The sequence below is a fragment of the Exophiala bonariae genome (assembly GCF_035927105.1).
Source record: "Exophiala bonariae strain CCFEE 5792 chromosome Unknown scaffold_4, whole genome shotgun sequence".
Taxonomy (NCBI): domain Eukaryota; kingdom Fungi; phylum Ascomycota; class Eurotiomycetes; order Chaetothyriales; family Herpotrichiellaceae; genus Exophiala; species Exophiala bonariae.
Window position 1 is genome coordinate 127,996 of NW_027042479.1, and position 27,448 is coordinate 155,443.

Sequence of the window (27,448 nt, forward strand, 5' to 3'; positions counted from 1 at the left end):
TTCTGCAGTCCTGAGGGAAGGAATTCGCCAAGTTCGAAACTAACAATGACTTGGGTTTGGGGGGACGCTTCCTAAGTAACAGCAAGTCCCACAACTAAGCACTTCGGCGCCAGGGCCGTACCAAGCTCACCTAGACACACCCTTAACCCAATTCACCCTGGAGCCCGACACTACGACCACGGGCACCACGGAGCTGACGGAGTCAATTCTACAGGCACGCAGCGAGCTCGCGAAACTCATGAGTATGTCGGCAGGTCAAAGAGCATCTCTTTTCAAGTTTTCCTCTCAAGTTTTCCTCAAAACTGAAGCACAGAACTTGTGCCTCTGTCTCATTGACTCAGACTCCGCATGTGTCGATTGCAATACCTCCAGTCTGATTGCAGCATGTTACCCCTTGGTATTGGAGGTGGACGTTCCGGCTCTACTTGACAGGTCATTAACGGCCTTTGGAGATCGTGATAACAAGGATTGCTCAATCGTCACCGTTTCGAACATCTTCATTGGCAGCCGTTTTCTGAGGCGTTTTGTTACAACACTTCTAGTGGGTTCCATGTTCGATTGTTCTGGATCTTTGCATGAGAGTGCCTCTACAATCCTGTCTGGTATCGATGCTTACGACAAATGAAATTTGGGGATCCGGCTCATCTTCCAACTGGATCGTCTCCTATACCGTACCATTGGCTTTCAACCGTTGTCAGCACCACCCAGGTGCTTGAACAACTGGATTTTTCCATTGGAAACGGGTCGTAGCCTTGGGTCCAATTTTGGCCATGGCGCCGGCAGGAGATGTGAGTTCGCACAATCCTTTTTGAGCCTTTCCTTTCCATTTTGCAATATTGTGATACCGCTGCACTCGCTTCATAGGCATTGCAATTCGTTTTTGTGACGTCTTCTGAACAACTACGTCCACTTCCAAACTCCTACCCCGTTCACACGAGCCCCTTCACTTTCGTACCGCGGCAACGAGTCCCTCACCTGTAGTCGACGTTGAACCCACCATCTCCACAACCGCTCGCAATGTTAGCCTGCAGATTAGTTCCCAAGATGGCTGCGATATATCTGGAAGGGGTTTTGAAGAGGATGGAGAAGTCAGAAGCAATACTGATGCAAGAATCTGGATCGTTACCCGGAGAAATCCCCTGGGATGTCCTCGAACAGAATATAGCAATGATGGATTTCAGTTTCGACTACGAGAAAGGGCTGTCCAAGCAGGAAGCCATGTTCCTGCGGCGCTGGGCCACAGAGATCAACAGCATAGTACAATTTCCCGGCGATGTAAGGCTCTAGTATTTTTCCAGGGCCATAATCAATTTCTAATCAGCATCCAGTCTGCAGAAGATATCGGTCGCGAGGACGAGGTGCAGGCAGCCAATAAGGTGAATGAACATTGCTTCAAGCTCTTGAAAGCAGTGCAGCAATCTTTCCACCTGTTTTCAGCCGCACCGACTCATGGCATACACTCACCTGCGAGACAAACACCGACACGTAGCCAGGACGACCGTCGACAATCAGATGATGCACCTCCGCCACTCGGCATTTCTTTGCACATCTGGTGTAAGGCAGACCGGGCAGCTCGTAAATGCGTAGCACGCCATTTGCGGCTTTCTGCCTGGGTCAGAACGAACAGGGGTACAACAGCGGTTTCAATCCTTCAAGACACAGGGGCTACATTCTCGATCATGTCGGAGGAGAAGGCCAAACAGTGCGATGCAAAATTCCAAACTCTTGACGAAGAACTGACACTCCGCACCGCCAAAGGCGACTTGGTCGTAAATCGAAAAGCCTTGATCAAAATGAGATTTCCTTGTCGTCCAGAAGGGGTATGGATAATGTTCTATATTGCCCATGAGCTCCCCAATGAAGGCACTCAGGCTTATCTCGGCGCACTCGAGTGCTGGATACTTGGGCACTTGTTCAGTGAATGTAAGAAGTGCGAAGGAGCACGACCTGGAAAGGTAAAGAACAATCACGTCTCATCTTCAAAGCCAGCGCAGGGTAATGCGCCTCAATCTCGTTAGGGGGGTGGTATGGGTTCATACATAGATTTCTTTCCATCTCTCAACGAAATAGACGAGGCATCTCCTTAGCAAGAATTGATTTGACGATATTACCTTGGATCTCTCACCGACTTTTTCATTTGGTTGACTCTTTTGCTTCGAAAGGTCTCTCAACGGGCCCCCCTTAATGCAAAAGGGGCGTGAGGTATGGTGGTGAGTGGTTATAGCCCGTTGCCTGCTACGGGACAGCTCATCAGTGCCCGAGCACAGCCTACGAGCATGTGACAGCGCGCCCAAGTCCTGATTCCTGCTCGAAAGCCTCGTCGCGTCCCCTGTCGTGCAACCACTACGTGACTTTGTCGTCGTTGGAATAGGGCGTTGGTGTTGAGCAAAGGCCAGGCTCTAGAAACGTCATGGCCGGGGATACAATGGATGCAGGTGGTATTGTTCTTGTCGGGCGTGAACACTGGGGACTTCAGCCGCCTGCCGAAAACTCTGCCATGTATATAAATGCTCTGGGTGATCCCTTTTCGAGGAATGTTTAAAAAACTCATCTACTTCTCTTTCGCTTTTCTTTGCCCAGAACGCCACTACTAGAATAGCTAAGACAGCCTCTTCCTATTTCACAGTGGCAAGCAAGCTTACAACGATGGACAATCATATTGGAGCCGTCCGGGATGTGGACAACCTTGCAGGGGGTGGTGAAGTGGAGATATGGAGCAATAGCAACAAGTGGCTCAAATGCACAATTCATTTAGATAGTACAACAAGCTGCAGGATCGTGACAAAGGCTTTTCTCCAAGCCGACGGCAGGGGTGGAGGCTTGGAAGTGCAAAAAAGTGAACATCAATGTCACAACCCTGACCATCTTGAACAGATCGTTCTTCAAGTGTATGCCCCCAGCGAGGAAAATGAAAGCTTCATCGCATTTTGTGTGGTCCACGATGAAAGAGCGTACGCGGTGATGACGGGGACAGAAGCGTGCTTTGCCGAGTACACTGTAGATGGAAACTTCGCGCCAACGATAGTGGGAATGCCCAAAACGAAAGGTGAGCAAAAGTGGAGCCAGCCCTTGAGAATTGGGCATGTCTAACCGTGTGCAGAAGAGAAGGCCAAACAACAAGAGAAGGACGCAGAGCACCTTAGAGAATGTGCTGCTGCAGAAGCCGCCAGGGTGCGAGCGATGATTCAAGCCGCTCACAATGCAAATAGCAACAGTTCAACAACCTGATAGCTATCATGGAGCTTGTACGGGGAATGTGCTGGGAGACATTAACCAGTGGTCGTAGGCTTGCAGAAGATTGGGAGAGCCAAGTTTTAAGTGATCAAGGTGCTGTAGGAACTCATGCACCCATCATAATCAAGCTTAGCAAAGTAGTCGGCTGTTCCCACAAGTATGCCCTTACTGCGGGCTTTCAACCTACATGGGGGAGAGATCCAGGGGCTCCCAGCCTTGCGTAGCTGGAGCTCTAGTAACAAGCTATTCAGTCGAGACAGGTACCTTCTCTAAGGTACGCCATGCTTTTGCATTAAGTTGAGCGAGAGGAACCGATGTTTGCCGCTCTCTGTTGTATTTCGTGGAATCTGACCCGCAATACCTTGCAGTGGCCGCAAGAGGGTATAGTAAGATGATAGCCAAAGTGTTTCTCATTATCTCCCATGTGCCGAGCAATACTCATCCTACAACTCCCCAACTGGTAGCATCTCGATTTGATTCCTTTGAAGGTCTGCCTAGTTAGGCAACGAGAAACCCGGAGTATCGTGCACTCCTTGTCCAGGGAAATGCCTTGCCAAAGATTTTTGGCTGGAGATCTCCGCTTCCAGACAAATTCCTTCGAGTTTCTCCAGAGAAACCGGTTGGACGGTACTAGCCGTCCAGGAAAGCAGATGCGTGGAGAGTACGACCTTTCCCCAACATCTGTCGCTAGAGAGTGAACATCCGAAGGGCACACCCTCGATGGTTGTGGATAGTAGCCAATGACGCTGGAGACGTGTCTGACACTCGGCTTTATGATGCGCAGAGAGCCCCAGCAGCAGACAGTTTTATTGATTGCGACAAGACAAGGCAATGTTACACGATATGCGGATATCCAAAGACTGCAACGAATATCGGCAAATCACATCACCTGTCCCTGCTTTATATCTTATGTTCAGGTATCAATCGAGGAAATGAGGACAGCCGTTCGTGCTGAAGTGCGGTGGGAAGCTTTGGGCGAAATCCCTGCCTGTAAATGTGTAAACTCGTCAAGGCACAGATAGCAGTGAAGGGTCTACGTTGAGATTGCAGGACATGCAGCATTGAAAGCATTGAGAAGGGGGTATTAAAGCAAGGGTTGGGAGATAGTAGATAGCATATCCGTACATTGAAGTAGATATCTAAGTGGAAAAACAAGTGACTCCAAAATTAGTCTGCATTTCGCTCAGGTTGTCTAGGAGACGACTGCCGATGATCCCAGCCTCGTGAGCACTCTGGGAAAATGAAAATCGGACATATTTTGTCTGAAGGCCGACGTCCATTAGAAACGGGAGAACATAATTGCCGAATAACTCCAGTTCTATCATTGGCTTTGACAACAAGGTAATTCTCGTTCCAATTATTCCAAAGGTGAAAGGGGATTGGGTACTTGGTTTCAGGGCAAACGTTTCTTCCGCCAATTAGTACAGCCTCATTGGAGACAAGGCTGGGATCAGAGAACCACACAGGCAGTGCATGCTTGAGCCTGCGAGATATGGCTGAGAATGGACGCCTTCGTCTGATCAAAAGGGAAAAGGGTACTCGGTAATTCCAGTGACCGTGCATGCCTATCACCTAGGCAGGTAGACACTTATGGTCCGTGTTTTCGCCTGAGCACCCCGGGCATTGTTGACCCAAGCTCTCGGGACGTTCACTCACCGCTTTTCCACCAGGTGACCCATCTTACACTTCCGGGTGCGAAACCACAATAGCCTTTCTCTCGCTTGAGATCTTGCAATGACACTGGGTGCCTCGTTCCTCCCTGGTGGAGTGAATCTGGCCTAGCCGTTGGAGGAAAGCAGCACTTGCGTACTTGGTACCCAGCGGACCACTCTAGGAGCCTTGAGGCATGGCTGTAGCTGCGTGACTTATGCAAGGCTCTGATCCGGTCACCTCGATTGCCCCAGTGCAGGAATCTTAAAATGGTCAGTGGGGCGCATGCGAGGCGCGTACCATTCCGTTCCAACCTACGAAATTCTAAATCAACGTTCATCAAACATCTTCTTGGCTTGTGAATGTGATATGGTAGATCTGACCTGTTACACAGTCAACATCTTGCTCCTTTTGGTGGAACGTGATACAGCGTTCAACACATGGGTATTTCTGCAGGCCGCTGTCCCTCAACCTGACTTGGTCCTCGTGGCTGGGCGTGAAGGAGGAGCCTCCTAATTACACTTGTTAATTGAGAACGACCACAGCGCCGAAAGGATTATGAAGTTGTGAAAGTCACGAAACCAAACGAAGATACATGATAACACTCAGCATGCAACTCTCAACTGGCTCTTGAGAGATCGAGGTGGATTTGTAAGAGTCTTCACTCTTGAAACACGATTTCCATAACACATCTCCGCCAAATCCTTCACTGTATGGAAGCCTTGAACGAGTGGTTTCCGGCCGGGCGAAGGGAGGCTCCGTTTGCTATTCTTCACTCACCATTGTTAACCGCGCATGACAGCTTTGTTGACTACGCATGACAGCCTCAAGGCGACTTCATGGCGGTGTAAGTTGCCAGACATTGCTGACTATGGCTCGAGAATACTAGAGTTCAAGGGTAACCAACGCTTGTGGGGCTACGAAGAAGCTGCAGTCTTATTTGAAAGGCATTTGGAATTAGTTATTTCACGCGCTTCTTGATTCCGTCCCACGCTCTCAACCTACACTGTAACTTCAGCTCATGTACCTAGTAGCACATGATAGGATCATTGTTTCGCCATGCCTCATGGCCCGGAGCGCCAGTGTGGGACTTTGTTCTGCTTGGTGTGTGGGATGACTCTCTGATTCGAGTTGCCACCCACTAGCTTAGCTAGCATCTCCACGGGGGGTCCAGCTTCCCTGTCCGTCTCTATCTGCAAGGACTCCGTGACCTAACTGGATGCAAGGCCGTTCACCGAGGCTTTGCTTACCTCCTTATTCGAGATGAGGTGATGGTTAAGTGCACGAGACTGCGCCGATTTCGAGAGCACATTACTATCCTTAAGTTCTACACCATCAGCATCCTGTGACTTTCTGGGCGAGTGTTATGCTCAATCCACCATAAATTGCAGCGTATCTGGTTTACCTCGCTAAATTCTCCAGCAGTCCATGTATGGTGTTGTTCGAAAGCTCCGAAGCAATTTATCACATTCTTGCAAACCTATTTCGTTGCGTCAACCAGCTCCTTGTCCTTGGTCTTCTGGTGGTCAAGAGAGATGTCTGCCCTTGTCTCGTTAGCACCTTGCCGTTTGAACTCGCGCAGTTAGCGATTTGCATTGTCCTCGGGAAAAGGCGAGCATTTCAGAGATACAACCGCACGTCACCAACCACGGGAGAAAGAGAACAGCTATCAGACTAAAGAGAATCCAAGGGCAAAGAAGCTTAGCAATGCTAGAAAACTGGCCATGCCTCTCAACTTTGCTTATTCTTGCAGCCTACCACCATTCTGGCGACCTCGCTCCTCTGGTCATCTCTTTCGTCCAGCCTATCCGCCCTCTCCGGATGCAGCCGGCACTCATGCAGTCCCAGATCCATTTGTAGTACCCAAGAAGACGACTAAGACGGCACTAAACGCTGCGGTAGCAGCAAAGCATTCTGTCCGTTTGGCCCTCGCAATCACGGTGAGGATTGTGGAGAAGAGGAGTGTGCAGAAAATCAGTGCAATCATTCTCATCAATGGATCGTTGATGACAAACAAAACCAGAGCCGAGATGGTTGGGAGTAATGATGACAAAATGGTGCTCAGTGCGTCGATAACACTGGTGACAGTGGCATCAGAGTAGTAAGTCAACACAGTTTTCTCTGTTCTTTCACCACCGGCTTCACAGACTGAGACAGGATCATGAATCTTGCGCCCGATATACTTGTGGTAAAAGGTTCTCACGAATCTGTCGATCCACTTGGTAAGGATGTCTTTTTCCCCTTCTCGTCCCATTAAAGAGGTCAGATCAGCCTGGCTCTTCTTACTGTAGGTCAAAGTCTCGAAACCGGTGAGGAAATTCTTGCCACGGTTAAGAGGTGAATCAAGGAGATCTTGAAGGCACGAGAGGTCCGCTGGGCTAGCAGGGCCAAGTTCGAACAGCTTCGCCAGCAACAATATTGCCTCGTCTAGGACACAGACAGACAAGATGTTAGCTTAACGCACACAGACAAGGGGTGGAGAAACTACCGTATTCTTTGAGTAAACGACGTAGTTCCAAGACAAGCCGCCATTGCTCCCCATCGCAAGCATCCTCGTGGGGGCCTTTCATAGCAGCAACATCGAACTGGTATCGCTTGCTCTTTTCATTGCCAAACTCATTGTCAAACTCGATATTGACATCCAGAAGTTCACTGAGATGGACGATTTCCGCTTGTAGATACAAAATGTTGCGCACATTTTCGGGTAGGAACCTTCGGAAAATGGCTAGGGAGCCAGGGTATGTAGCAATGTTCTTTGCAAGGGTATGATAATTAGCCATCATTTGTACTTCCTCAGATCAAGCCGTAGTCCAGCAACATGAACATCAGGCTGGACGGACAAAGGAGACCGCAAGAACATGAGTCGGGCATGGCTTTGAGGCTGAATATTCTCATATGCTCGACGCTGCGCTGGCACCCCAAGACAATTACCCTTCGCAATGAGAAGACTCAACCCAGGTCGGCCAATAGACTTGACACCTGACCTGGGAGCAAGCAGGTGCCCAATATCGTGTAATTCGTCGACTTCCCTCGAAGGACTGAGCAGGGATTGCCTTCTGCCACACACACAGGGGTCGTGTTGAAGGGGGTGTCACAAAATCTGAATGGCGCGTCTGCTGAACCTTTTTGTGCAGGAGGTAGAGGGGGAGCGGACAGGGCTGAAGGCCCAATCAGGATGAAACTGTACCAGACTTCGGTAAGAAGTACTTGTAGTTGGCCGAGTTTGCTTCTGTTCAAAAGGATAGCTTGTCCCAACCATAAGATCATATATGGTTGCTCCCTTTTCTCTCCATCGTTCCCCCTTTGCTTATAAATTATAAGTTTCTACAATACCACTGCACTATCGAGTAGTGCACATATTCTTGGGGCAATGGAACCAAAGTGGAATCGCCAAATCGACTATCGAGGATTTGGGGCCCGCAAAATTTCGAGTCAAGCGTCCACCGTCAGTACCATTCGGTTGATTTGCCATTTGGAGTTACACCGAGGTTTTTAGCAAAATCAACAGCAGAATTGCAGACTTCTTCAAAGGTATTAAATACCCCGACATTGACCTTCGTTTTCGGATCTTGCTGTCATCTCTTTCTGGCCCGCACATTGGAATGCACGTGGCGCCACGTGATGCGCCACACAGATTCTGCATGATCGTCTTCCCACCTGTCAACAACAGTCTCGAAGACATGGTATACTTCAAGGGCAACCACTCAGGACTCGCCATATCGACATATCGACATGCACGCATGTTTTAATGCGATGGCCCCAATCAGCTGGGCGCAAGAAACAGTGAGAGCTCAGTCTGTCTCGAGGACAGAAGGCAAACACTAAGCCAGATCTGGCACAGCGAGTTCTATGCGGAAGAACATGGCTCCGACAATATGTTTCCCCTAGGCCTTTCGCCATTCCGTCGCCGTACGCGGTACGTGTACCGAGTACGAATATTTCACCCGGCTCCCCGTTTACTACAACTACCTAGGACCTGCTAGTAGTGTTTCAGAATCGCTGAGAACGCCAGAGAAGGAGCCCTAGCTAGCCTCCACTTTGCCTAACATACTTCTGGTCTCTGGGTGGCTGAGCGGACTGGGTGAGACCCTCTGGGGGTGCTCCCTGCCAATGACACTGATGCCTGCTCGTGAGTGATGGTTGGTTTTATTATTGATGGCACACCCTTCAGTGCAATGTTTTGGACGCGAACGTTCGGAGGCGAATGTGCGTTTCGACAATGGGCAAATACCAGAATCAATGAGGAATAGCCTGAGACAACGGTCGCAGCTCTGAGCACGGCAGGCCGTCGCCCATCGTGCACCTCGTGTGCTCGCGTTCAGTCGCGATGGAGTCGCGGACTCCCAGTCTCGCGTTCCCCCCGGTACTAATTAATTAGTTACTCAACCCCTGCTCCTGTGTTTTGTTCAAACCTTCGAAATCATGCCTCGTCCCTACATTTGGCATGTTATCTCGACTTTAGCGGCATATACTCTGCTTGCAAGCGTCCTCTGGACCATGCTAATGATCAGCACAGTCTAAATCTCCTTCATGCTTTCTGGAACAGGAATGGTCGAGGACTAAGGCCGAGATAGGTGCCGTCATGGTAGGTACCGTCTTTGCTAGACATTATCATTGTTTTTGAGTCAGAGATTACCCCTTTATCGTGTACAGTCATTATGGCAATGTGTTCAAGAACGGAGTCTCTACAAGCCTCCTGATTTATGCCTTTGCATTACATTCAAACCGTCCGTTCATTCCTTGTTCATTCTTCTGCTGTGAAAGCAACCGCAAAAGCCTCCTCGATCCCTTTGAAACCGAGCTCTCATTGCTGCAAGCGTCCCAAAAATGCCGTTCCGAGTTACTCTTGAAACTGGAAGAGTATTGCGTTTCTCTGTCGAGTTCTCCTTGGGAAATAATGAGCAGTGTTCCGATCGTATGCTAGATCTAGCTGTGGCACCTGGGGAAGAGCGATCTCATCACACTGAAGGATTAGACAATATTCTGGAGGACCATGCAGGGCAAAGAGACAACGGTCCAATGATCACAACACTGGAGAGGGACTTCGAAGATTTAGACGCAGTTCTGCGGTGGTTATGCAAGCTGCTATGCGTGGCCGAATTGATATGGCTTTGGGTCAAAAGTACAAGTAATGCACAAGGCTGCGCTAGCATGTATACCTGCAATGTATGCACGACTAAGGAGGCTGCATGTCCAGGTCCACACGAGCACCCTGGTACGGGAACAATAGCTTGTAGCGCAAAAGACTCTGTGCCCGATGCTGGGCAAGATGCAGCCTCGGACCATGGGGTCAATTTCCATTTGCTGCAGGCCACGCTCCGTGAATTTGCCTCTTCTTGCGGGATCTCTCAGCATACTCCCTGCCCCAGAGCCCACTATCCAACACGTGGAACCCACCTAGTGGGTGTTCTTCCGCGCCTGGCCGTCCTGTTCAACCATGATGGACAGCCCAACCTGGAAGCCGTCAAGTTCAGAAATCTCAACATCGTCTTCGAAAATCCGGAGGGGGAAAGGTGTCCAGCAATCGCTCTTCTGGATACTGGTGCTGATCCAAATACTATGGCATACGAGTATATGATAGAGTCAGGGTTGGAATCTTATTACCATGAGTTCAAGGAAGGCGAGATTCCACAGGGTATTACTGGGTTTGGTGGCACCTCCATTATAGCTTCAGGATTCGTTCAGCTGCCTTTTTGGAGGGCTTGTAAACCGGACGATCCCCTGGCACCTGAGATATTCTACGTATACACATCGAAGCAGCTCGCGGACTATCAGGTCATACTTGGGGCAAGTCTCACAAAGAGCCTTCCATACCTTCAGCGCATCAAATGTTGTTCAAAGTGCGACCAGCCTTGAGCTGACCGGTGAAGCGCTTGCGCAAGTTGATTTCAAGGGCTTTTCTCATGGCTTGCAGTGGTAGTGACGTGTCATTGAGGCTCTAGGGGAGTATGTGTGGTGCTCTCTTGAAATCATTTGACAGTTCATAGACTTCATACTGTATTTCTATTGAGAGTTATTCACCGTAACTTTGCCCCAGTTATAACAGCTTCGTCTTCTCAATGTGCCTATAGGTGGCTGAATGTCCAAGGGATATTAGCGACAAGTCTGCAGAGAGATGGTGTGCATCAGGTCTCCTGTTACTGGCCTATAGCCAACCAGACACCACCAAGGCATGCCCAAAGTGAGCTCATGCCGTCCAATGAAGATGTCAATTGGGCGAACCATTACGCTGTGCAACCATCAATGTTGCCAGGCGTCAAGATGGAAGCCCGCTCATCCAAAGCTCCTGTTCGAGTACGCTTGCATCCCCATTGTGCATGACGCAGTAGAGCTCAGCAGTAAGGCTCCTGACAGGCATGATTAGCTATATGTTGACCGCTGCGGTGATCGGAATGCCTAGCTTTAGAGCAGCCGCTGTCTTTCGCACTCGTGATTCTTCAGAGATTTAATACCACTTGAAGCCATCGACAAGAACAGAAGGGGCGATTCCACAGCATCTAACAAAGACTTGCAATGGCAGATCTGAGAGAAATCATCATCGCATCAAAATTGGGCGATCCTTCGCTTCACAAGGCTGTGGTTGATCCGGATTCCCCTTGTTACACCATTACCAAGGGAGTGCTCAACAGCCTTGGTTACGACAAATTCAAGAATGTAACATTTGATAGCCAGCATCCAAAGCACCACCAAGAGAGTGATCATACATCAAGGATACAACTTCGGGTTCGATTGCCCGGCGCAAAGAAGTATCTGAGGATCCTCTTCTGCGTCATTGAGAGCGATTCCAAGGACATCATTCTGCCGGCACCAATCTCCGATGAGGACGCAGGGCCTGCAACAGGAGGGGTGTTGGTGATGACCAACGATAGCGGCCAGTCGGGGGACGGTAAGTCATCTCTTATAGGAAGTGAACTTGGTATGTTGCTAACAGTTTCGGCAGCGACCGTGCGACAAATTACGGCCACTCGACTAGCAAAGGAACAAGAGGACGCACGCGTCCACCAGAAACTTCGAGAAGCCGAGATGAAAAGACGACACGCCCTAGCCGCGAAGGTGAAGAACGAGAAGAAACCCTGATTGAATGAGATATATCGGCTGATAGGTATCGTCAGTCTCAAGATATGGATGTCTGAAGCAGTGAAAATAAACGAGTGGAGAGGGCAAAGGGAAGGTCGTTCGGGGGAGAGCTGTTGTTAATGAGCTAAAAAAATCCCAGGAGGAGCCTGTCACTTTCGAAAACCAACAGTATGTTATTGAATATAAGGATTCCCCATTTTTATTTGTGATACCACTTTCGCTCGCACATTGTTGTTGGATCTGAAGAAGCGGTGAAGCAATACGGGCAGTTTGTCTAGGGAGGTTGCATAGTCTCTTGAGATCTAGGCAAACTGGAGGGGTGGTGAAATCAGAAACTGCAAATCTTGGACGCAATTCGGTCAACCTAACTACAACGCCCTCAATGATTATCAGTACTGACAAGCGAATCATCGATGCGGTTCGATTAGTCCTTGTAACGCAGGATAGTTGTGCAACTCCAGTTTAGCTCAGAGCGCTGAGTAGCAATAGGGGCAGAGCCTCGCCGGACTCTGTTCGCGCCGACCCGCCCGCACCTGCACACATTTTTAGTCACATCTAAATCGCTAAACCACCCACTGCACGCAAATGATACGAGAAGAAATCACCAATAGGTATGTAGCTCTTGGGGCAATCAACTTAGGTGAAGGGCTTGGGGCTTGTGTTCGCGCACTTAGCAGGAAGATCCCAATTCGAAGATTCTTTGCCTCTCGGACTCGCTGCACTACGACTTTTCATGAATTCTTTCACGTAGGATCTCGCTCAGCACGTCTCCGTATGAACGGCGATCTCAATCAGCGAAGCTCTGGCCAACGTAGCATCTCATCTCGGTTTCACGTCCCATGGCTTAACTCAAGCTGCTGCTTTAAGTATAAGCACTCTACAACTCCTCCGCACAGTTCCTCAGGGCCAAAAGGGGAATTCAGCAGACCTGGGGGGTGCTCTAACTCTACGCAGGTGCAGCAGAATGGTGGCCCCACGAGCAAAGCAAACAAGTGATTAGTTACGGTGCAGAGGGAAGTTGACCTCGGGGGCAGCTCCAATGGCTGAGAGCGGAGACGAAGTGCGGAGAGAATAAGCCTCCCTCCCCGCACCAGTGCGTATGATCTCAGGATGGGCACGTCCACAGAGACAACATAACTTGAATCATGATGTTGGACTTGAGGAAATTTCGTTGGTAATAATTTTAAGGTAGCTCCAACGACGACTGAACCATTGATCACATCAGAGTACAATGACGCAGAGCCATTTCGATGCCCTCATCGTCGGCGCAGGTTTCAGTGGGATCTATCAACTTCACAAACTACTTAGCCAGGGTTTCTCAGTGAAGGGGATAGATGCCGCGGGAGATGTTGGTGGAACATGGTATTGGAACAGGTATCCTGGTGCGATGTCGGATACAGAATCATATCGTAAGATAGTCCATCAACCTGTCTTATTCTACGGCATAGCGATGTGACTAGTCTTACTGACATGTTACCCAGTATACCGTTACAGCTGGGACAAAGAAGACTTGGTCAAGTATCACTGGAAAGACCACTACGTGAAGCAGACAGAGGTATTAGCATATCTGAACCACATTGTCGAGCGATACGATCTTCGCAAGCACATGCAGTTCAGTACGGAGCTTGAGCATGCCCAATATGACGAGGTGAGAAATGTCTGGGTGGTAGAATGCTCCAATGGCCAGATTTATACAACCCGTTATCTCATCACTGCCCTGGGCTTGTTGTCGAAAACGAACTACCCGAGGATCGCAGGCATTGAAACATTCTTAGGAGAGATGTATCACACAGGGTGAGTTTAAGTCCTTAATCTGCCACTAGTTTGTTCCTCCCCCTTCCTAGTCTCCTTTAACCTACCATTCCATCGCCAATTACTCATCGCGAAACAGGAAATGGCCTGGCACTCACGACTTCGCCAACAAACGCGTTGGTATAATAGGCAATGGCTCGACCGGCGTGCAAGTCATGACAGCGATCGCCAAGCAAGTAAAGCACCTCACCAGTTTCCAGCGCACGCCTCAATACAGCGTCCCAAGTGGCGATGGACCAGTCTCAAAAGAATACCGCGATTCCATCAACGCGCGATGGGACGAAATCTGGGGCCAAGTACGTGACAGCAATGTTGCTTTCGGATTTGAAGAATCCAAGATTCCGACTATGAGTGTCTCAGCGGAAGAACGAGAGCGAATATTCGAAGAAGCGTGGCAGAAAGGCAATGGCTTCCGCTTCATGTTCTGGACGTTTAATGATGTTACGACTGACGAGGCTGCTAATGAGGAGGCGTGTAAGTTTATTCGCAAGAAGATTGGCGAGACGGTGAAAGATCCGGAAAAGGCTAGGAAACTTCAGCCTGATGACTTTTACGCCCGCCGACCACTTTGCGACGCGGGTTATTATGAGCAGTTCAACAGGGATAATGTTGATATCGTCAGTCTCAGGGAAACACCGATCGAGGCAATCACGGAGACGGGCATAACGCTCTCGAATGGCACTAAGTATGATCTCGATGTGCTCATCTTCGCAACAGGATTTGACGCCGTGGATGGAAATTATACACGCCTAGCAATCAAAGGCCGGGACGGTGTGAGCCTCAGAGATCACTGGGCCGAGAACGGCGGCCCAACAACATATCTGGGATCCTTCGTACCAGGCTTCCCGAACCTCTTCATGCTTACCGGACCAAACAGTCCGTTCACGAATCTCCCTCCAACCATAGAGACGCAGGTGGAGTTCATCAGCGATCTGATCTTCAGAGCCGAGGTGTCTCCCAAAGGCAGCACTGCGTCAGCACGTGTCAACGGTGAGGCAACGAACGGAGCCACCAAACCATCACCACCAGGTCCAGTAATTGAAGCCCTCCCGGAGTCCGAACAGAAATGGACACAAGAATGCAAAGATCTCTGCGAGAATAGCCTGTTCAAGAAGACAAGCTCATGGATCTTCGGCGCAAACATCCCTGGGAAGACGCAGACGGTCATGTTCTATTTTGGCGGATTGGCTGCTTATCGCAAGGTTTTGAAGGAGGTCGTTGATGGTGGGTTTGTGGGATTTAGAGATTTTTGAGGTAAGAGTTTCACACGGTCATGGCTGGGGGATTGCTCGGGGGTATCATTTTAATTTGTTCTGAGCTGTATCACAAAATGGTTTTGGCTGTTTGGCCCCAGAAGACAGTGTAGCCCCTTCCTAAAGCCTTGAAACGAATTATAGTATCATGAACGCCATCGCTAATGCATTTTCCTTGGGGAAACTTGTCCGCCCACCAATCCCAGCCCACTGTTGGTGACAAGAAAATCCGAAAAGGAATCTCAATACTTCACTCTTCCAAGAGTAGGTCTCCAATCCAAGGGATGCGTCTCCTGTGTGGCATCAGGATCCTCGCGCCAGATCTTGATAGTCTTATCAGCCTCGCCCATGATGAGACGCGAACCAGTCTGATCAAAAGTAGTGCTCATGATACCAGCCTCAGCATCCAACGAGCCCGGCTGCGCAAGTGACTCGGTGGTCTGAAAGCGATGACCAGTCTTCCAATCCCAGAACGACACACTCCCATTATCACCACCGCTGAAAAGAACATTGTTTTCGTTGACTGCGAGAGTATTGATGATGGCATTGTGCCCATCGAAGTTCTGCATGAATGCGCCCTCGGGGCATTTCCACTGCTTAATGGACCCAGCTGATCCAGATGCAAAGGTGAATTCCTTGGGATGGACAGCGAGCGCGCGTACGCCCTTCTTGTGGTGTGTCAACACGCCCATGGATTTTCCGGCTGCGAGGTCCCACAGTCGTACGGTGCTGTCAAGGCTCGAGGTAATGACCTGCGGGTCTGCTTCCTGGCATTTCACTGACGAGATGGTGCCCTTGTGGCCACTGAGCACATGGATGTTGGAGCGCGTGCGCATGTCCCAGACACGAGCGACGCCATCACGACCGCCAGTGACGAGTACATCGAGTGTGGGATGCAGAGAGAGTGTGTACACGCCCGACAGGTGACCGTGGTAGTGACGGATTACTTTGTTAGTCTCCAAGTCCCAGCACTTGACCATCTTGTCCTCGCCGCAGGAGAAAAGGTAAGGATGTCGCGGCGAGACGGCTAGTCCCCGCACCGTCGAGATGTGGCCGGTCAGTGTGAGTCGTAATTGTCCTGTTGCTAGATCCCAAATCTTGATCGTTCGATCGCCTGCCCCAGAAGCGAACCATTTATTGTCCGGCTCGACGGCCAATGCGCGCACCCAACCCAGATGACCCGATATCACTCTCATCAGCTTCCAAGGCGCGTGCCACTCCGGCCGTGATTGCTGCATGTTCGGTCTTCGTATCAGGCTGTTTCCGACCCCATTGCCTGCCGATCCTGCCTGCGATTCGGCATTGGGTTTTCCTTCACTCCTGACCAAAGCGAGCTGATTGTTCCCACCTGCTTGAACTTTCGGCCTCTTTGGCCCTCGCGATGCCGCTGCTTTGGCCTGTTTCTCTGCAAGAGCCTTGGGCAGCTCCCGGACACTCTCATATTCGACTTTTCGCTTGTAGGATGTCGAAATGGGAGGGATGTCCGTAGTCAGGTCGATTGCTGTGCCAAAGTCATCGCCGAAGAGTGACCGCGTCTGCTCGGTGAGAGCTTGAGCTGCCGCAGCCATATTTGACTGAATTGAGGGAGTTCGAAGCAACCTGCCTATGTTGAGTTGAGAAGAGTTGCAAAACCCTTTTGAAGCGCATGATACTTGCTGGAAATTGAACGAGGCACGTGATATTTATCCGCCAAGCTTCTCCAAATCTGGTGCGGGGAAGCAACTGACGTTCTTTCCTGCGGTAGACAAAAGTCCACGAATGCCCCTCTGCCTGAGATCGACACCTACGATTCACAGTCGCGGCGATGGCAGCACTACAACAAGCCATAACAGACAACAAATATGCTTTGCATGAGGCAGCCAGGGATGGGAAAGGTATGTTCGGAACTATACTGGTCTTCCAGAATTGCAATTCACACCACCACAGCTCAGATAGTCGAGTCCCTCCTCGCCGCCAAGCCACGGCTGGCGACCAAACAAGACGAAGATGCACGCCTCCCTCTCCACTGGGCATGCTCATACAATCACTTGGACATCGTACGGCTATTAACAGCGCAGAAATCTTTTGACCCGGATGTACAAGACGGATCAGGCTGGACGCCATTGATGATCGCCTCAAGCCTGAAAGACAACTCGGGCACCGATATCGTCAACCTCCTCCTCGAGACCAAAGAAGCGTCGCCCATGATCACAACCAACACAGGCGCCACGGCTCTCCACTTCGCCGTCTCGAAAGGCAATCTGGACATCTGTCGTACGTTGCTGAAGCACGGTGCCAGTGCGCGTACGAAGGACGTGCGAGGTCAATTGCCCCTCCATAGGGCTGCCGCCATCGGCAACGTGCCGATTGTCAAGTTACTGCTGGAGAATAAAAGTCCCGTAAATGCTACGGATGTCGATGGCATGACGGCCCTGCATCATGCCATCTGCGAGGGAAACGGCGATGTGGCGGTCGAGTTACTCAAGGCTGGTGCCGAGACCGACAAGAAGGATGGTGATGGGAGATTGGCGATGGATTGTGCGCCAGACGCGAAGGTGCGGAGCTTCATTCTGAAGGCCGCGGAGCGCGAGGGCATTGATCTGGAATGAAGAAACAGAAAAGAGGAAGAAATTAGGTCAATGAAGATGATTGCTCATGGTCGGAAATGATGGAATTATACTATTCTATCGGCCTGCTGCACATTCAGACCTGATAAGTCAACTAGCAAGGTCATCCGCAGCAGGTAGATCTTCATGATCCTCGCGACCATCAAACCGGAAGATGAACCTGAACCCGAACGAACATGCACAAACGTTATTTCATGGTATCGGCCAATTGCCGGTACATTTGTTTGACATCGACAATATCAGCCTTGAGCTCTTCCACCTGCTCACTTTTCTCGCCGAGCAGCTCCAGAGTGGTTCGATGCCGTTGGGCCACTTGGGCATGTTCTACCTCAAGTGCTTTCAGGCGCTCCTCGATGCTTCGCTTTTCCTCCACCTCACGCATGAGGTTAACCACTTCCTGCCTGGCCTCGTCACGCTGGCCAGTGATGCGAGAGAGCTCATCTTTTGATGCTGCTTTCTCGCTTTCAAGCCGACGGACGTTGGCGGACATGCGCTCAACTAGCTGGACGGATGGTCCTGCGCCAACTGTCGAGGTAGAGACGAGATCATGGACACCACCGCGGTGTGAGAGATGACTAGCCGATAGAGGTGTGGCAGGCACATTGGCGAAATACTCATCGGCATCCATCGAGGTGACAACCGACGGTGTTTCGGCTATAGACCCGTTGGCGAGGCCTCGGAAAGATGCGGTGGATTGCTGACGTGGTGGCGTGTTAGAATCAAAGGGTAGTACGGATGGCCTTCGACTGCTTCCTCGTTCATACTGTACGGGACTCATCAAATGATTCAGATCCCAGCCAACTCCATTGGAGGCATTTTTGCGTATCGAGGTTCCCGGAGAATCCGTTCTTTGGATGTGAAGAGAGGCGGTCCATTTGGCACGTTCCTCGTCCAACTTCCGCTGTAATTCTCGCTCGGAGTTGACTTTCTGCTCGTCCATATCCTGTCTGGCGGTCGCTAGGTCCGCCTCGAGTTGAGTAGTCTTCCGAGTTAGTCGGTGTATTTCTGCACTGTCTTCCGCGACGGATTTGTCCAGCTCTAGGTATTTACTCTGAAGTGCTTCCATCTCACGATCCGAATTCTTGGCTTTCAGTGTCGCGTCTCGCAGCTTCTTCCGCAGGTCAGCCTCCCTTCGAGCAATTTCGTCGCGTTCTTTCTCCAGGTTGGTGATCCTGCCTAGGAGGCTGCTCTCGATGCCCTGCCAATTTTGACTGGCATTTGAATACTGACTCTGTAATGTTTCGATCTGTCGGAGAAGTTTGGCTTGAACGTGGCCATGATCTGCTGATGAGGCCTCTTCAGCACGAACACGAAACGATTCGAGCTTGCTTTCTAGTGTGGCTTGCTCACCAAGCATTTCGCTTTCCATCACCCGGGCTTGTTCCTTTTCTCTTTCGAGAGAGGCTTGCAGGTCTTTGATTTCTCGGCGCAATTTCTCTTCCGAGATCTCTCTTTCAACCTTAGCACTCGTCAAGTCGTCCTGTAGATCTGCTGCTTTTCTTCGCTCCTTTTCCAATTGATCGGACTGAGCCTTGCCTTCGGCTGCCTCGGCTCTTGAGTTGGCTCTGAGCAGCTGGGTCTTCATGTCCGCAATTGTGGCGTGTAATGCGTCTCTTTCTCTCCGGATGGCTTCGAGATCGGTTGCACTCGTTGAACTTGCTGCAAGAGCTTGTTCGGCCCTTTTGCTTGCTGCCTCGGCTTTCCTCGCGCGATCCTCCATGATCCGAAGTGCTGCCTCAGCCTTGTCTGCCCGGCTCTTGACATTCTCTCGCTCTTTATTGTCGTTGATCACTTGACCACGAATCTTTTTGATGGTGGATAAATGCTTCATCTCCAGCTTGGACAAATTCTGGCCTTCTTCTATCAGCCGTGCAATCTTTTCGTCTTTCTCAAGAAGTTTCCGCTCTAGACTTCCAGACGGAGCAGCGGCGGCTGCTTGTTTGGCGGAAACAGCCGCCTCTTTGCTGAGATACTTGAGCTTGGACTGAAGAGCATCGATTCGTTCGATGTAACCATTAATTTCTTCTTGTAGTTTTGCGGTGGACAATCCCTCTTCCAGAGATGGTTTTAGAGAAGCATTGTCCTCATTATTTTCTCCCTTATCAATCAGAAGCGTCAGGAGAGGGCCAGGTCCACGACTTGCCGCCGATTCAATCGAAAGCCTCGTAGAATCGGGTTCAGTCGCCACGAGCCTTTCGGAGTCCGTTTGTCCTGCCAAAGTCTCGTCCGCCAGATCAGAAGGTAAGGGTTTGTCCGCTATAACTGGTCCTTCAATTGACGGTCGTGATGCCTGTTCCACCGTGATAGCTTCGTTTTTCTCTTCATCATCGGGAATTATAGACACTGAATCATCCTTCAAATCGTTTGAATCGGCGGATGGAGGCAGGTTCGCTGGACTGTCGGACCGACTGATATTCTTTTTAGCCATTGCTTTCGCAAGGCGTTCTTGTAGACGGTCATTTGTGGCTGAGGCATTGCTACTACTCCGAGATAGATCAGACGACACTAGACCTTGGTTAGTAAGAGATCATTTTCAATGACTGGTCTAGAGACACCAACACTTCTTGGAATGGCCAGGCTCCCTCGTGATCGGAGGCGGAGCGGGTTGCGGAATTCGTTTGGGAGCAGGCGTTTGCTCACTGTCTTCTGCCAGTATATTATCTAGTCTAGATTCGACCGAGGCCACAGCTTGCTGCAGGAAACCCCATCTTGACTGAGGCTTGCCAGCCATAATGCAGCGAAACCATGAGCCTGTGCTGGTTGGTGAATGAGCCCAGTCAGTCGGTGCCGGGTGAGTCTTTCGCGAACGGCGGTCTCAAAGAAGGGGTCGATGTAATCGCAAAGACAAGGTTATATCTGGACCAGGCATGTTACGAAGGAAATTAAAGCCGGGAAAAAAAGACCGTGCAATTGACGCGTCGGCATTGACTGAGGACAAAGTGTCAGGCGTGAATGTGTACGAGTACGAATAGAGATCACTGTCAGGCAAAAGGACATATGAATTTTGTGGCTGTCAGTGGCTGTCCCAGCTGCACCTGAGTTCCGTGTCACCCAGTCGCTCGTAGGGACAGTTATTGAGTGGTCCGGGCAATGAATGGCCTCAAGGGCCACCCGTAAAGGTACTCAGGCTTGGTCGGATCATGCCTAAGAAGCCCGGAAAAAGCGTTGCTCGAGCTGAGGCGCTTCGGATTAACATGTCTCCGTCTCATACATCGCTTGTTCTGTATCGATTAAGCGGGCATGGGCAATGACATCGCTGGAGATACCTCGTACTCAGGTATCCGTTTATCTTACACCTGCTGCCCTCCGCATCGTCGTTTTAATCACCACATGGCTCAGTCTGAATGAACTGTTGAGTCCTTACTCCGGCCATAGTCCACTTGCTCAAGCTCAGAGACAAAATGTCGCTCACTCCCCCAGCCTATCTCAGCTCTCTGCAAAATAACATTCGAGCCCGCCCAGTGAGTGTCTATCTATGCTTCAGGAACTGAGAATTGGCTGACAGGTGATTTCTACAGATCCCTTGGGATGGCGCTGTGCGTGCCGGAAACCTCACTGAGGACCACCTTAAGAAGATCAGATCAGTCGATAAAGTGAGAAAGGACCAGCGCAAGCAGACCATTGAAAAAGATGTACAGAGCTACAGCACCCTTTTGGTCGGCGCTGATCGAGGTGGGAGTGTGTTGGAGAAAGCTTCCAAACGCAGCGACATTCTCCAGTACATGCTTGTCCTCGCCACAGATCTGATCAGTGGTATGTAGCTTTGTGCAGAAACAGCCAGGCCCTTAGTGTTGACCAGATAACAGATGTACCCGAGTTGGCTTCGGCCATTCTTCAGCAGCCGGAGCCTTACAAGATATTTATTTCTCTACTCAACCAGAGCAACAACCCAGAAGATCCCATCCCACTCTTCTCTGCCACGTTTCTGGTCAACCTAATCTCCAGCTCACTGACGACTTCTCCCAAGTCTGCTCAGAGAGACGATGAAGCACTTCCACAGCTCTATACATACCTCTCGAAACTGGTCAAGAATCAAGACAGTGGCCTCCAAGATATAGGAGTACAGCATATCTCACAATTACTACGTACAAGCCGATCCAAAGAGCTGTTCTGGAAGCAACGGGATGACACGGTGGATCCCCTCTTTGACATCCTGAGAAAAGCCGTTGGTGCCACGAAAGACAACGATTCTACGTTATGGGGTGGCAATACTAGCATTCGAAGTAGCGACACCCGATTTGGTGGTGGAGTTGGACTACAGCTCATGTATCATGTTTTGCTTGTGGTATGGCAGCTCAGCTTTGAGGGTGAGCTAGTTGGAGAGGGTTTGGAGAAGTATGCCATTCGCGATTGTCCAGTACCTGAAATCTGAGATCCGGCTAATCTTTGACCCAGGGACCAAGAAATTATCCCCCTGTATACACAACTGCTACGGCTCTCACCAAAGGAAAAGACGACTCGACTACTCTTGGCTACGCTCAACAACATCCTCTCCACCAATCAAGAGACACTGATTGCTGCTGCCACGACGGCCAGGCTTCCGGCGCTGTTGACCAATCTTTCGGGACGGCATCTGACAGACCCTGATCTCTTGGAGGATCTAACAGACTTGAAGGATTTGTTAGAAGAGTACACTAAGAACCAGACAACCTTTGACGAGTATGCCGATGAGGTCAATTCCGGGCACTTGCGATGGAGTCCCCCACATCGAAATCCTACCTTTTGGCGAGAAAATGCGCGCAAGATTGTGCAGGACAAGAAAGGAGAGCTTCCCAAGAAACTGGCCGAGATCTTGGCCAAGGGATGGGAGAGTGACAAGAAGGTGCTGGCGATTGGATGTAACGATGTGGGACATTTGGTCAAGGAAGTGCCAGAACAACGAAGCACCCTGGAAAAGCTGGGACTGAAGGCCCGGCTATTAGAGTTGATGAGTGACTCGGATGAAAGCGTGCGGTGGGAGAGTCTCAAGGCAGTTGGAGAATGGATGCGTTATACGTTTGAGAAGTGATGGAGAGGCGTTTGAAGAGGGTAGCATCACACATGTTGTCTGCGCCCAGCGATGGATCGGAGCACAATCGCTACGAGGTATTCCTCCGACTCGGTAGCAAGGTTGATAGTATCAGAGGCCAGAATTGGAAGCGGATTGCGTATCGAACTAAGGTTAAGGGCGTGTGCATTTTTAGACACGGGTCTGCTGGAGTATAATTTCTGAGATATGCCATTGTTCGATTCTAGCTAGACTCATCTAACTGTGAAGTGCACTGAAGATAATAGTGTGGGGATGGTGGCTCGAACAGGACGTGTTGGAGAAGAGTGAATTTCGTGAGAGGAGACTAGAGGAGCACTATAAACTCTTTACAGATTAGCATGGGGTTGCCTCTGGGTGTTGTCGCCTCAACTTGAAGCCCAAAAGATCCTCTGGAGCCTCTGGAGCCTCTGGCGGAGCCTACCCCTGCCAAGACGAGATGATGAAAACTCTCCTGTTGGCTGCTCCAGGCTGCACGCGGTTTTAGCTTTCGGGCATGTGCATTTACGAGTACTTCCCTGCAAATCCCCGATGGTGAGGGTGGTGATCGACAGACGGATGGAGCACGGAGTTGACTGCTTTCAATATCATTCATGCATGCATGTTCCTCGCTTGCCCTGATTTGATGAGTCAAGATGAAAGCATTAGTATGATAGACGACATTGTGCTGGACGCAGAATCAGCAGGAGGAGGCTGTACCCTGTCATCAAGATAAACATCCTCAGAAGTATCATCAGCCATGGCCCATCAGGGCTCTCAGGTTGAGCTAGTCCACTGGTTGCTATCAGAGTCGAAGAAAGACGGTATCTTTCTCCACCTGGAGGGGTTGCATAATATTGGCCTTGACAAAGTGGAAGTTGCACGACGTCCCCAATCTAAGCATGACCGAGTATACCTGCTGTCCTCGCTGGCCGAAGCACCAATTGCCGCCTGGAGCCCCCACAAAGACTTGGGAGTATGATCCCATCAAATCCTTTGTTCCTGCCATCATCCGCTTGGATGCAGGCTCGGCTTCTTCTCAGCTTCCCGTCATCTTTGTCCATTCTGTCCATCTCAACGGAGCAGACCCCAGAGTCTCCAATCTCGCTAGCTCTTGAGATACAGTCTGATGATGCATTGAAGCGCAGTGATTGCTAGAGCGCTAACAGCTTAGCTCCCGGCTAGTACGCGCCATGTCGAGTTAATCTTGGCCGGATCCAATGAGCTTGTCCTTTTAGCTCGGTACTAAAGTGAACTTGATTTGCGACATCGTCCTCGTTCGGCGGTTCCCTCCTATCCTCTTCCAATTCTTCGCCCATCCACTCTCTTTTCCTCCACTACCACACTATTTGCATGTGGCTGATCTTCCACTGCCTCTCCCAGAACAACCAGTCGAAACATGTCGCGATTCTAGTCGACGGCCATACTCGTCAAAGCCTTTCCTTGCTGCATCCAGACAAGCCAGTTGCATGGCTGTCCGTCTTCAGCCATAGCACCCTTCGGTTACATCCACTCCAGCATCCAGTCTCCCACACCACCACGCTCCACTCACTGGCACCTCAGACTTGAGCCCTGAGCTGAGTATGGACGACAATGCATATCCTTCGAACCAGATCCCAGCGACCTTCGCTTCTGCTCCTCCACCTCCGCCTCCAAAGCATTTCCCTTCTCTGTCCTTACAGCGTCTCCCCTCCCTCTCTAGTGCTTTGAAGCCCTTCTCTCCCGTCTCTCCAGTTCGACGCAAACCTCTGCCATCCACCGCCAGTCCTGTCTTCCGCTCTCCTGAGGGAACTATTCAACGGAAGCCGGTTCAAACTTCAGCCTTGGTCTATCAGGATCAACCGTGAGTAGTCCTGTTATATAGTGGTTCTATCTTCCTGCTCACAGATCAAGGGTCCAACAATTTACACCCCCAACGCCTAAACGTAGGAATACAGACGAGCTCAGCTTGACACGGTCAAGTACCAACGGGTCATCGAATCAGACCTCAAGCGAACGACAAGCTCCTCTCCCTGGCTACAGTCACAGTATCAAAAGGTCCAATGGTGTTTCTATAGAAGAGGCTATTCAAGAGGAGGACATGGCGCTCAAGGTCGGCAACCGGCCTGCGCCCCTGAGGACCGACTCTTCATCTTCCATCAGGTCCTTATCCGCGACGGACGCGAAGAAGCCACAAACCCCGGGCAGTAAATTCACCTCGTTCTTCACGCGCAAACCCTCGGCATCTCCCAGTGCCGAGTCTGCAGTTACAGACATCTCGGACAGGAGATCCCCACTCGCTTCGCCTTATGCCAATGGCTCACCGCAACCCTCTAGCTATCATTTCCCTTCTAGTCAATCTCACCCGCGTCCACCACAGTCTCAGACGTCGCAAGACTCGATTGAGTTTGATCCAGGTTCTTATGTCCGATCCTCGTACCACAGCGATGCTGCTGCCAAATGTCTACAATTGGAGGCTGAATTACGCGAGATCAGCACGGAATTGGCTGGTTCAATAAAACGCGAGATGGACCTAGAGGATCTGGTTGATAGACTTCAAGCAGAATCATCAACCACCCGTGAAGCCGATCGTACCAGCGATTACTTCTCCGATTCTGGAACGAGTTCCATTCGACCTTCGACTGTCGAAGACCCAAAGGATGAGATCCAAAGAATCAAAAGGGAGGCTGAACAGCTCCGAGCACAACTCAAGGTGGAAATGTCTCAGAAGTGGCAATCTGAACGTTCCAGTCGCCAAGCCATGGAGGCCCATATTCAAATCCTTGAACAAAAGCTTTCCCAGAATCGTCGCGACACTAGCCAGTCGGCTGATATCAACACAAAGGCCAAGGAATTGGAAGTCGCGCTTGATGATGCGAGGCGGCGATTGACGGAGGAGAGGCAAACCAAAGAGAACTTTGAGGATCTACTCACAGCTCTACGAGTGGACTTGGAACAACATCGCAATGACCGAGACAACTTGCGCGATGAAGTTGTGCCCCAACTACGGTCGCAGATCGAAGGTCTGGAGGCGAACCTGTCTGAATCTCAAAAATCGCCCTACGAATTTTCTCGCATGCAGCAAGAGATCCAGAGTCTCAGAGATGAGAATGCAGCTCTTCAAAGTGCGCGATCCATGAATATGCAATTCCGCTCAATTGCTGAGGAAGACGATGGCCTAGTCGAGTCTCCTCGCAGTTCGATGATTCAGCCTCGTACTGGTGGCCTGCAGCGATCTACCACAGTTCACATCAACCGGTCTACCAGCAGAGCGACAGCCAATCGATCAAACTCTTTGTCGCGCTCAAACTCGATAGTTAATCGTGCCGTGCCTGATTCCCAACAATCAGTGGCTGACCAGCTCAAAGATGTTACTCAACAGCGAGACGCGTTGCACATGACCGTGAAGTATCTTCTAAGGCGGCAGGACCACCAGCGGCGGCAATTTGAGAAGAGATTAAAGCTTACAGAAGCAGAACGCGACCGGGCCAGTTCTGTCAACCAAGCCCATAAAGGAGGTTATGAACGTGAAGTTCGGACTTTACGATCAGAGATTAATCTCTTACGGAAAAGGGCAGATGATGCGTTGGAGCAAAAGTGGCAGCTAGAGAAGGGTCTTTCCGGTTTCAAGATGGATCTGGACCGCAGCAAACAAGAAACTGCAAGCCTACACACACTCTTACAGGCACGGGATGAAAGCGCACCTGAAGTCTTGTCTTCAACGCTAGAAAAAGCCTTGACGCAGCTCAAGCAACAACGTGAACAGGCCCGAGCTCAAGAGACCTTGGGTTCTCTGAAGCAGGAGCAAGAGCTTTCCAACGAACTGGAAAAGTCGGCACAACGATCGGAAGAATTGGCCAGCCAGGTCCGACAACAGATGCAAGCCAATGCGGCCCTGAGAACCCGGCTTCAGGAAGCCATCGAACGTGGTGAGAGCAATCAAGCCGCCTCAACGGACCAGATCAATGATCTTCAAGGCAAGCTTCGAAGCTTGGAAGATGTGATTACTGTTGCTCAGATGCAATCGGAAACCGCCGTGATGAAACATGAGGAAGAAGTCCGCGTGTTGAGAGCCAGCCACAATATTCAGTTGATGCGGACCAAATCTGGACGCAAGACACCCGGATTACTTACTCCCGATCCACGCTCACCTATCTCACCTATGTTTGCCAACAGCAAGAGAAGCCCCAGACTTGATCAGACTACGACTGGACCAGGCGTGAATTTACAGCAGGCATTGAAGACCGAGTATCTGGAAAATAAGGTTGCCGAGCTCGAAAAAGCACTCGCGGAGGCTGAGAAAGAAATGGGTGAGGTTGTGGGACGCATGAACACTGCTCAGATCGGCGTGGCTGAGCTCGAGTCAGAGAGGTAAGATGTTTCGCGAACAAACAAAGTGGCACCCATGCTAACAATCGATATAGGGATGAGGCACTTCGACAAACTCGTAGGCTGGAAGTGGCCATCGCAGCCGAACGAGACAAAGTGCAGACATTGATTGATTACGACTATTCTTATAATTCGGATTACTAGCGGGGCATGATTGGATAGATTCCACACCCAGGAACTGCGACTCATCTTTACAAGATTTCCAACGCCATATATTTAATTGAATGAGACATATTTTAGCTGGGACGGGCGTTGAGCGGACCAGATGTCAGGGCGCTGTCTGTCGATCAAGACGACATGGCCAAGGCGAAAACAGATCATGAGCTGATCTTTTGAAACACTATGAAGCATACCCATGGATGGATTCCAGTTTATATGCTTCTTCTGTACAGAACTAATATGGGGGAGACAGGAGGGTGGGAACGGCACGATGACGGCGGAAT

The 27,448-nt window shown here is 50.4% G+C and overlaps 10 protein-coding genes across 10 annotated transcripts; 7 read left to right on the forward strand and 3 right to left on the reverse strand.

Moving 5' to 3' along the window:
• Positions 1-1,044: 1,044 nt before the first annotated feature.
• Positions 1,045-2,018, forward strand: LTR84_009604 (uncharacterized protein; the record flags this gene model as incomplete). Its single annotated transcript, XM_064853143.1, has 2 exons — positions 1,045-1,275; positions 1,329-2,018. The coding sequence occupies 2 exons, from the start codon at positions 1,045-1,047 to the stop codon at positions 2,016-2,018; spliced, it is 921 nt and encodes a 306-aa protein (XP_064709542.1).
• Positions 2,019-2,410: 392 nt separating this feature from the next.
• LTR84_009605 (uncharacterized protein) lies at positions 2,411-3,228 on the forward strand (the record flags this gene model as incomplete). The annotated part of the gene is made up of 3 exons (XM_064853144.1): positions 2,411-2,516; positions 2,627-3,046; positions 3,101-3,228. 3 exons carry the CDS (start codon positions 2,411-2,413, stop codon positions 3,226-3,228), a joined length of 654 nt encoding a protein of 217 aa, XP_064709543.1.
• A 3,490-nt stretch (positions 3,229-6,718) lies between these two features.
• LTR84_009606 (uncharacterized protein) lies at positions 6,719-7,664 on the reverse strand (the record flags this gene model as incomplete). Its single annotated transcript, XM_064853145.1, has 2 exons — positions 6,719-7,311; positions 7,373-7,664. The coding sequence occupies 2 exons, from the start codon at positions 7,662-7,664 to the stop codon at positions 6,719-6,721; spliced, it is 885 nt and encodes a 294-aa protein (XP_064709544.1).
• Positions 7,665-11,397: 3,733 nt separating this feature from the next.
• Positions 11,398-11,961, forward strand: LTR84_009607 (uncharacterized protein; the record flags this gene model as incomplete). Its single annotated transcript, XM_064853146.1, has 2 exons — positions 11,398-11,770; positions 11,825-11,961. 2 exons carry the CDS (start codon positions 11,398-11,400, stop codon positions 11,959-11,961), a joined length of 510 nt encoding a protein of 169 aa, XP_064709545.1.
• Positions 11,962-13,192: 1,231 nt separating this feature from the next.
• LTR84_009608 (uncharacterized protein) lies at positions 13,193-15,026 on the forward strand (the record flags this gene model as incomplete). The annotated part of the gene is made up of 3 exons (XM_064853147.1): positions 13,193-13,370; positions 13,443-13,755; positions 13,853-15,026. The coding sequence occupies 3 exons, from the start codon at positions 13,193-13,195 to the stop codon at positions 15,024-15,026; spliced, it is 1,665 nt and encodes a 554-aa protein (XP_064709546.1).
• A 242-nt stretch (positions 15,027-15,268) lies between these two features.
• On the reverse strand, positions 15,269-16,594 carry PRP46 (pre-mRNA-splicing factor prp46; the record flags this gene model as incomplete). Its single annotated transcript, XM_064853148.1, has 1 exon — positions 15,269-16,594. One exon carries the CDS (start codon positions 16,592-16,594, stop codon positions 15,269-15,271), a length of 1,326 nt encoding a protein of 441 aa, XP_064709547.1.
• Positions 16,595-16,830: 236 nt separating this feature from the next.
• Positions 16,831-17,614, forward strand: LTR84_009610 (uncharacterized protein; the record flags this gene model as incomplete). The annotated part of the gene is made up of 2 exons (XM_064853149.1): positions 16,831-16,900; positions 16,953-17,614. The coding sequence occupies 2 exons, from the start codon at positions 16,831-16,833 to the stop codon at positions 17,612-17,614; spliced, it is 732 nt and encodes a 243-aa protein (XP_064709548.1).
• A 205-nt stretch (positions 17,615-17,819) lies between these two features.
• On the reverse strand, positions 17,820-20,363 carry LTR84_009611 (uncharacterized protein; the record flags this gene model as incomplete). Its single annotated transcript, XM_064853150.1, has 2 exons — positions 17,820-20,137; positions 20,192-20,363. 2 exons carry the CDS (start codon positions 20,361-20,363, stop codon positions 17,820-17,822), a joined length of 2,490 nt encoding a protein of 829 aa, XP_064709549.1.
• A 670-nt stretch (positions 20,364-21,033) lies between these two features.
• Positions 21,034-22,640, forward strand: LTR84_009612 (uncharacterized protein; the record flags this gene model as incomplete). The annotated part of the gene is made up of 4 exons (XM_064853151.1): positions 21,034-21,093; positions 21,151-21,385; positions 21,439-21,967; positions 22,028-22,640. The coding sequence occupies 4 exons, from the start codon at positions 21,034-21,036 to the stop codon at positions 22,638-22,640; spliced, it is 1,437 nt and encodes a 478-aa protein (XP_064709550.1).
• A 1,580-nt stretch (positions 22,641-24,220) lies between these two features.
• Positions 24,221-27,149, forward strand: LTR84_009613 (uncharacterized protein; the record flags this gene model as incomplete). The annotated part of the gene is made up of 3 exons (XM_064853152.1): positions 24,221-24,480; positions 24,531-26,987; positions 27,041-27,149. 3 exons carry the CDS (start codon positions 24,221-24,223, stop codon positions 27,147-27,149), a joined length of 2,826 nt encoding a protein of 941 aa, XP_064709551.1.
• Positions 27,150-27,448: the final 299 nt, after the last annotated feature.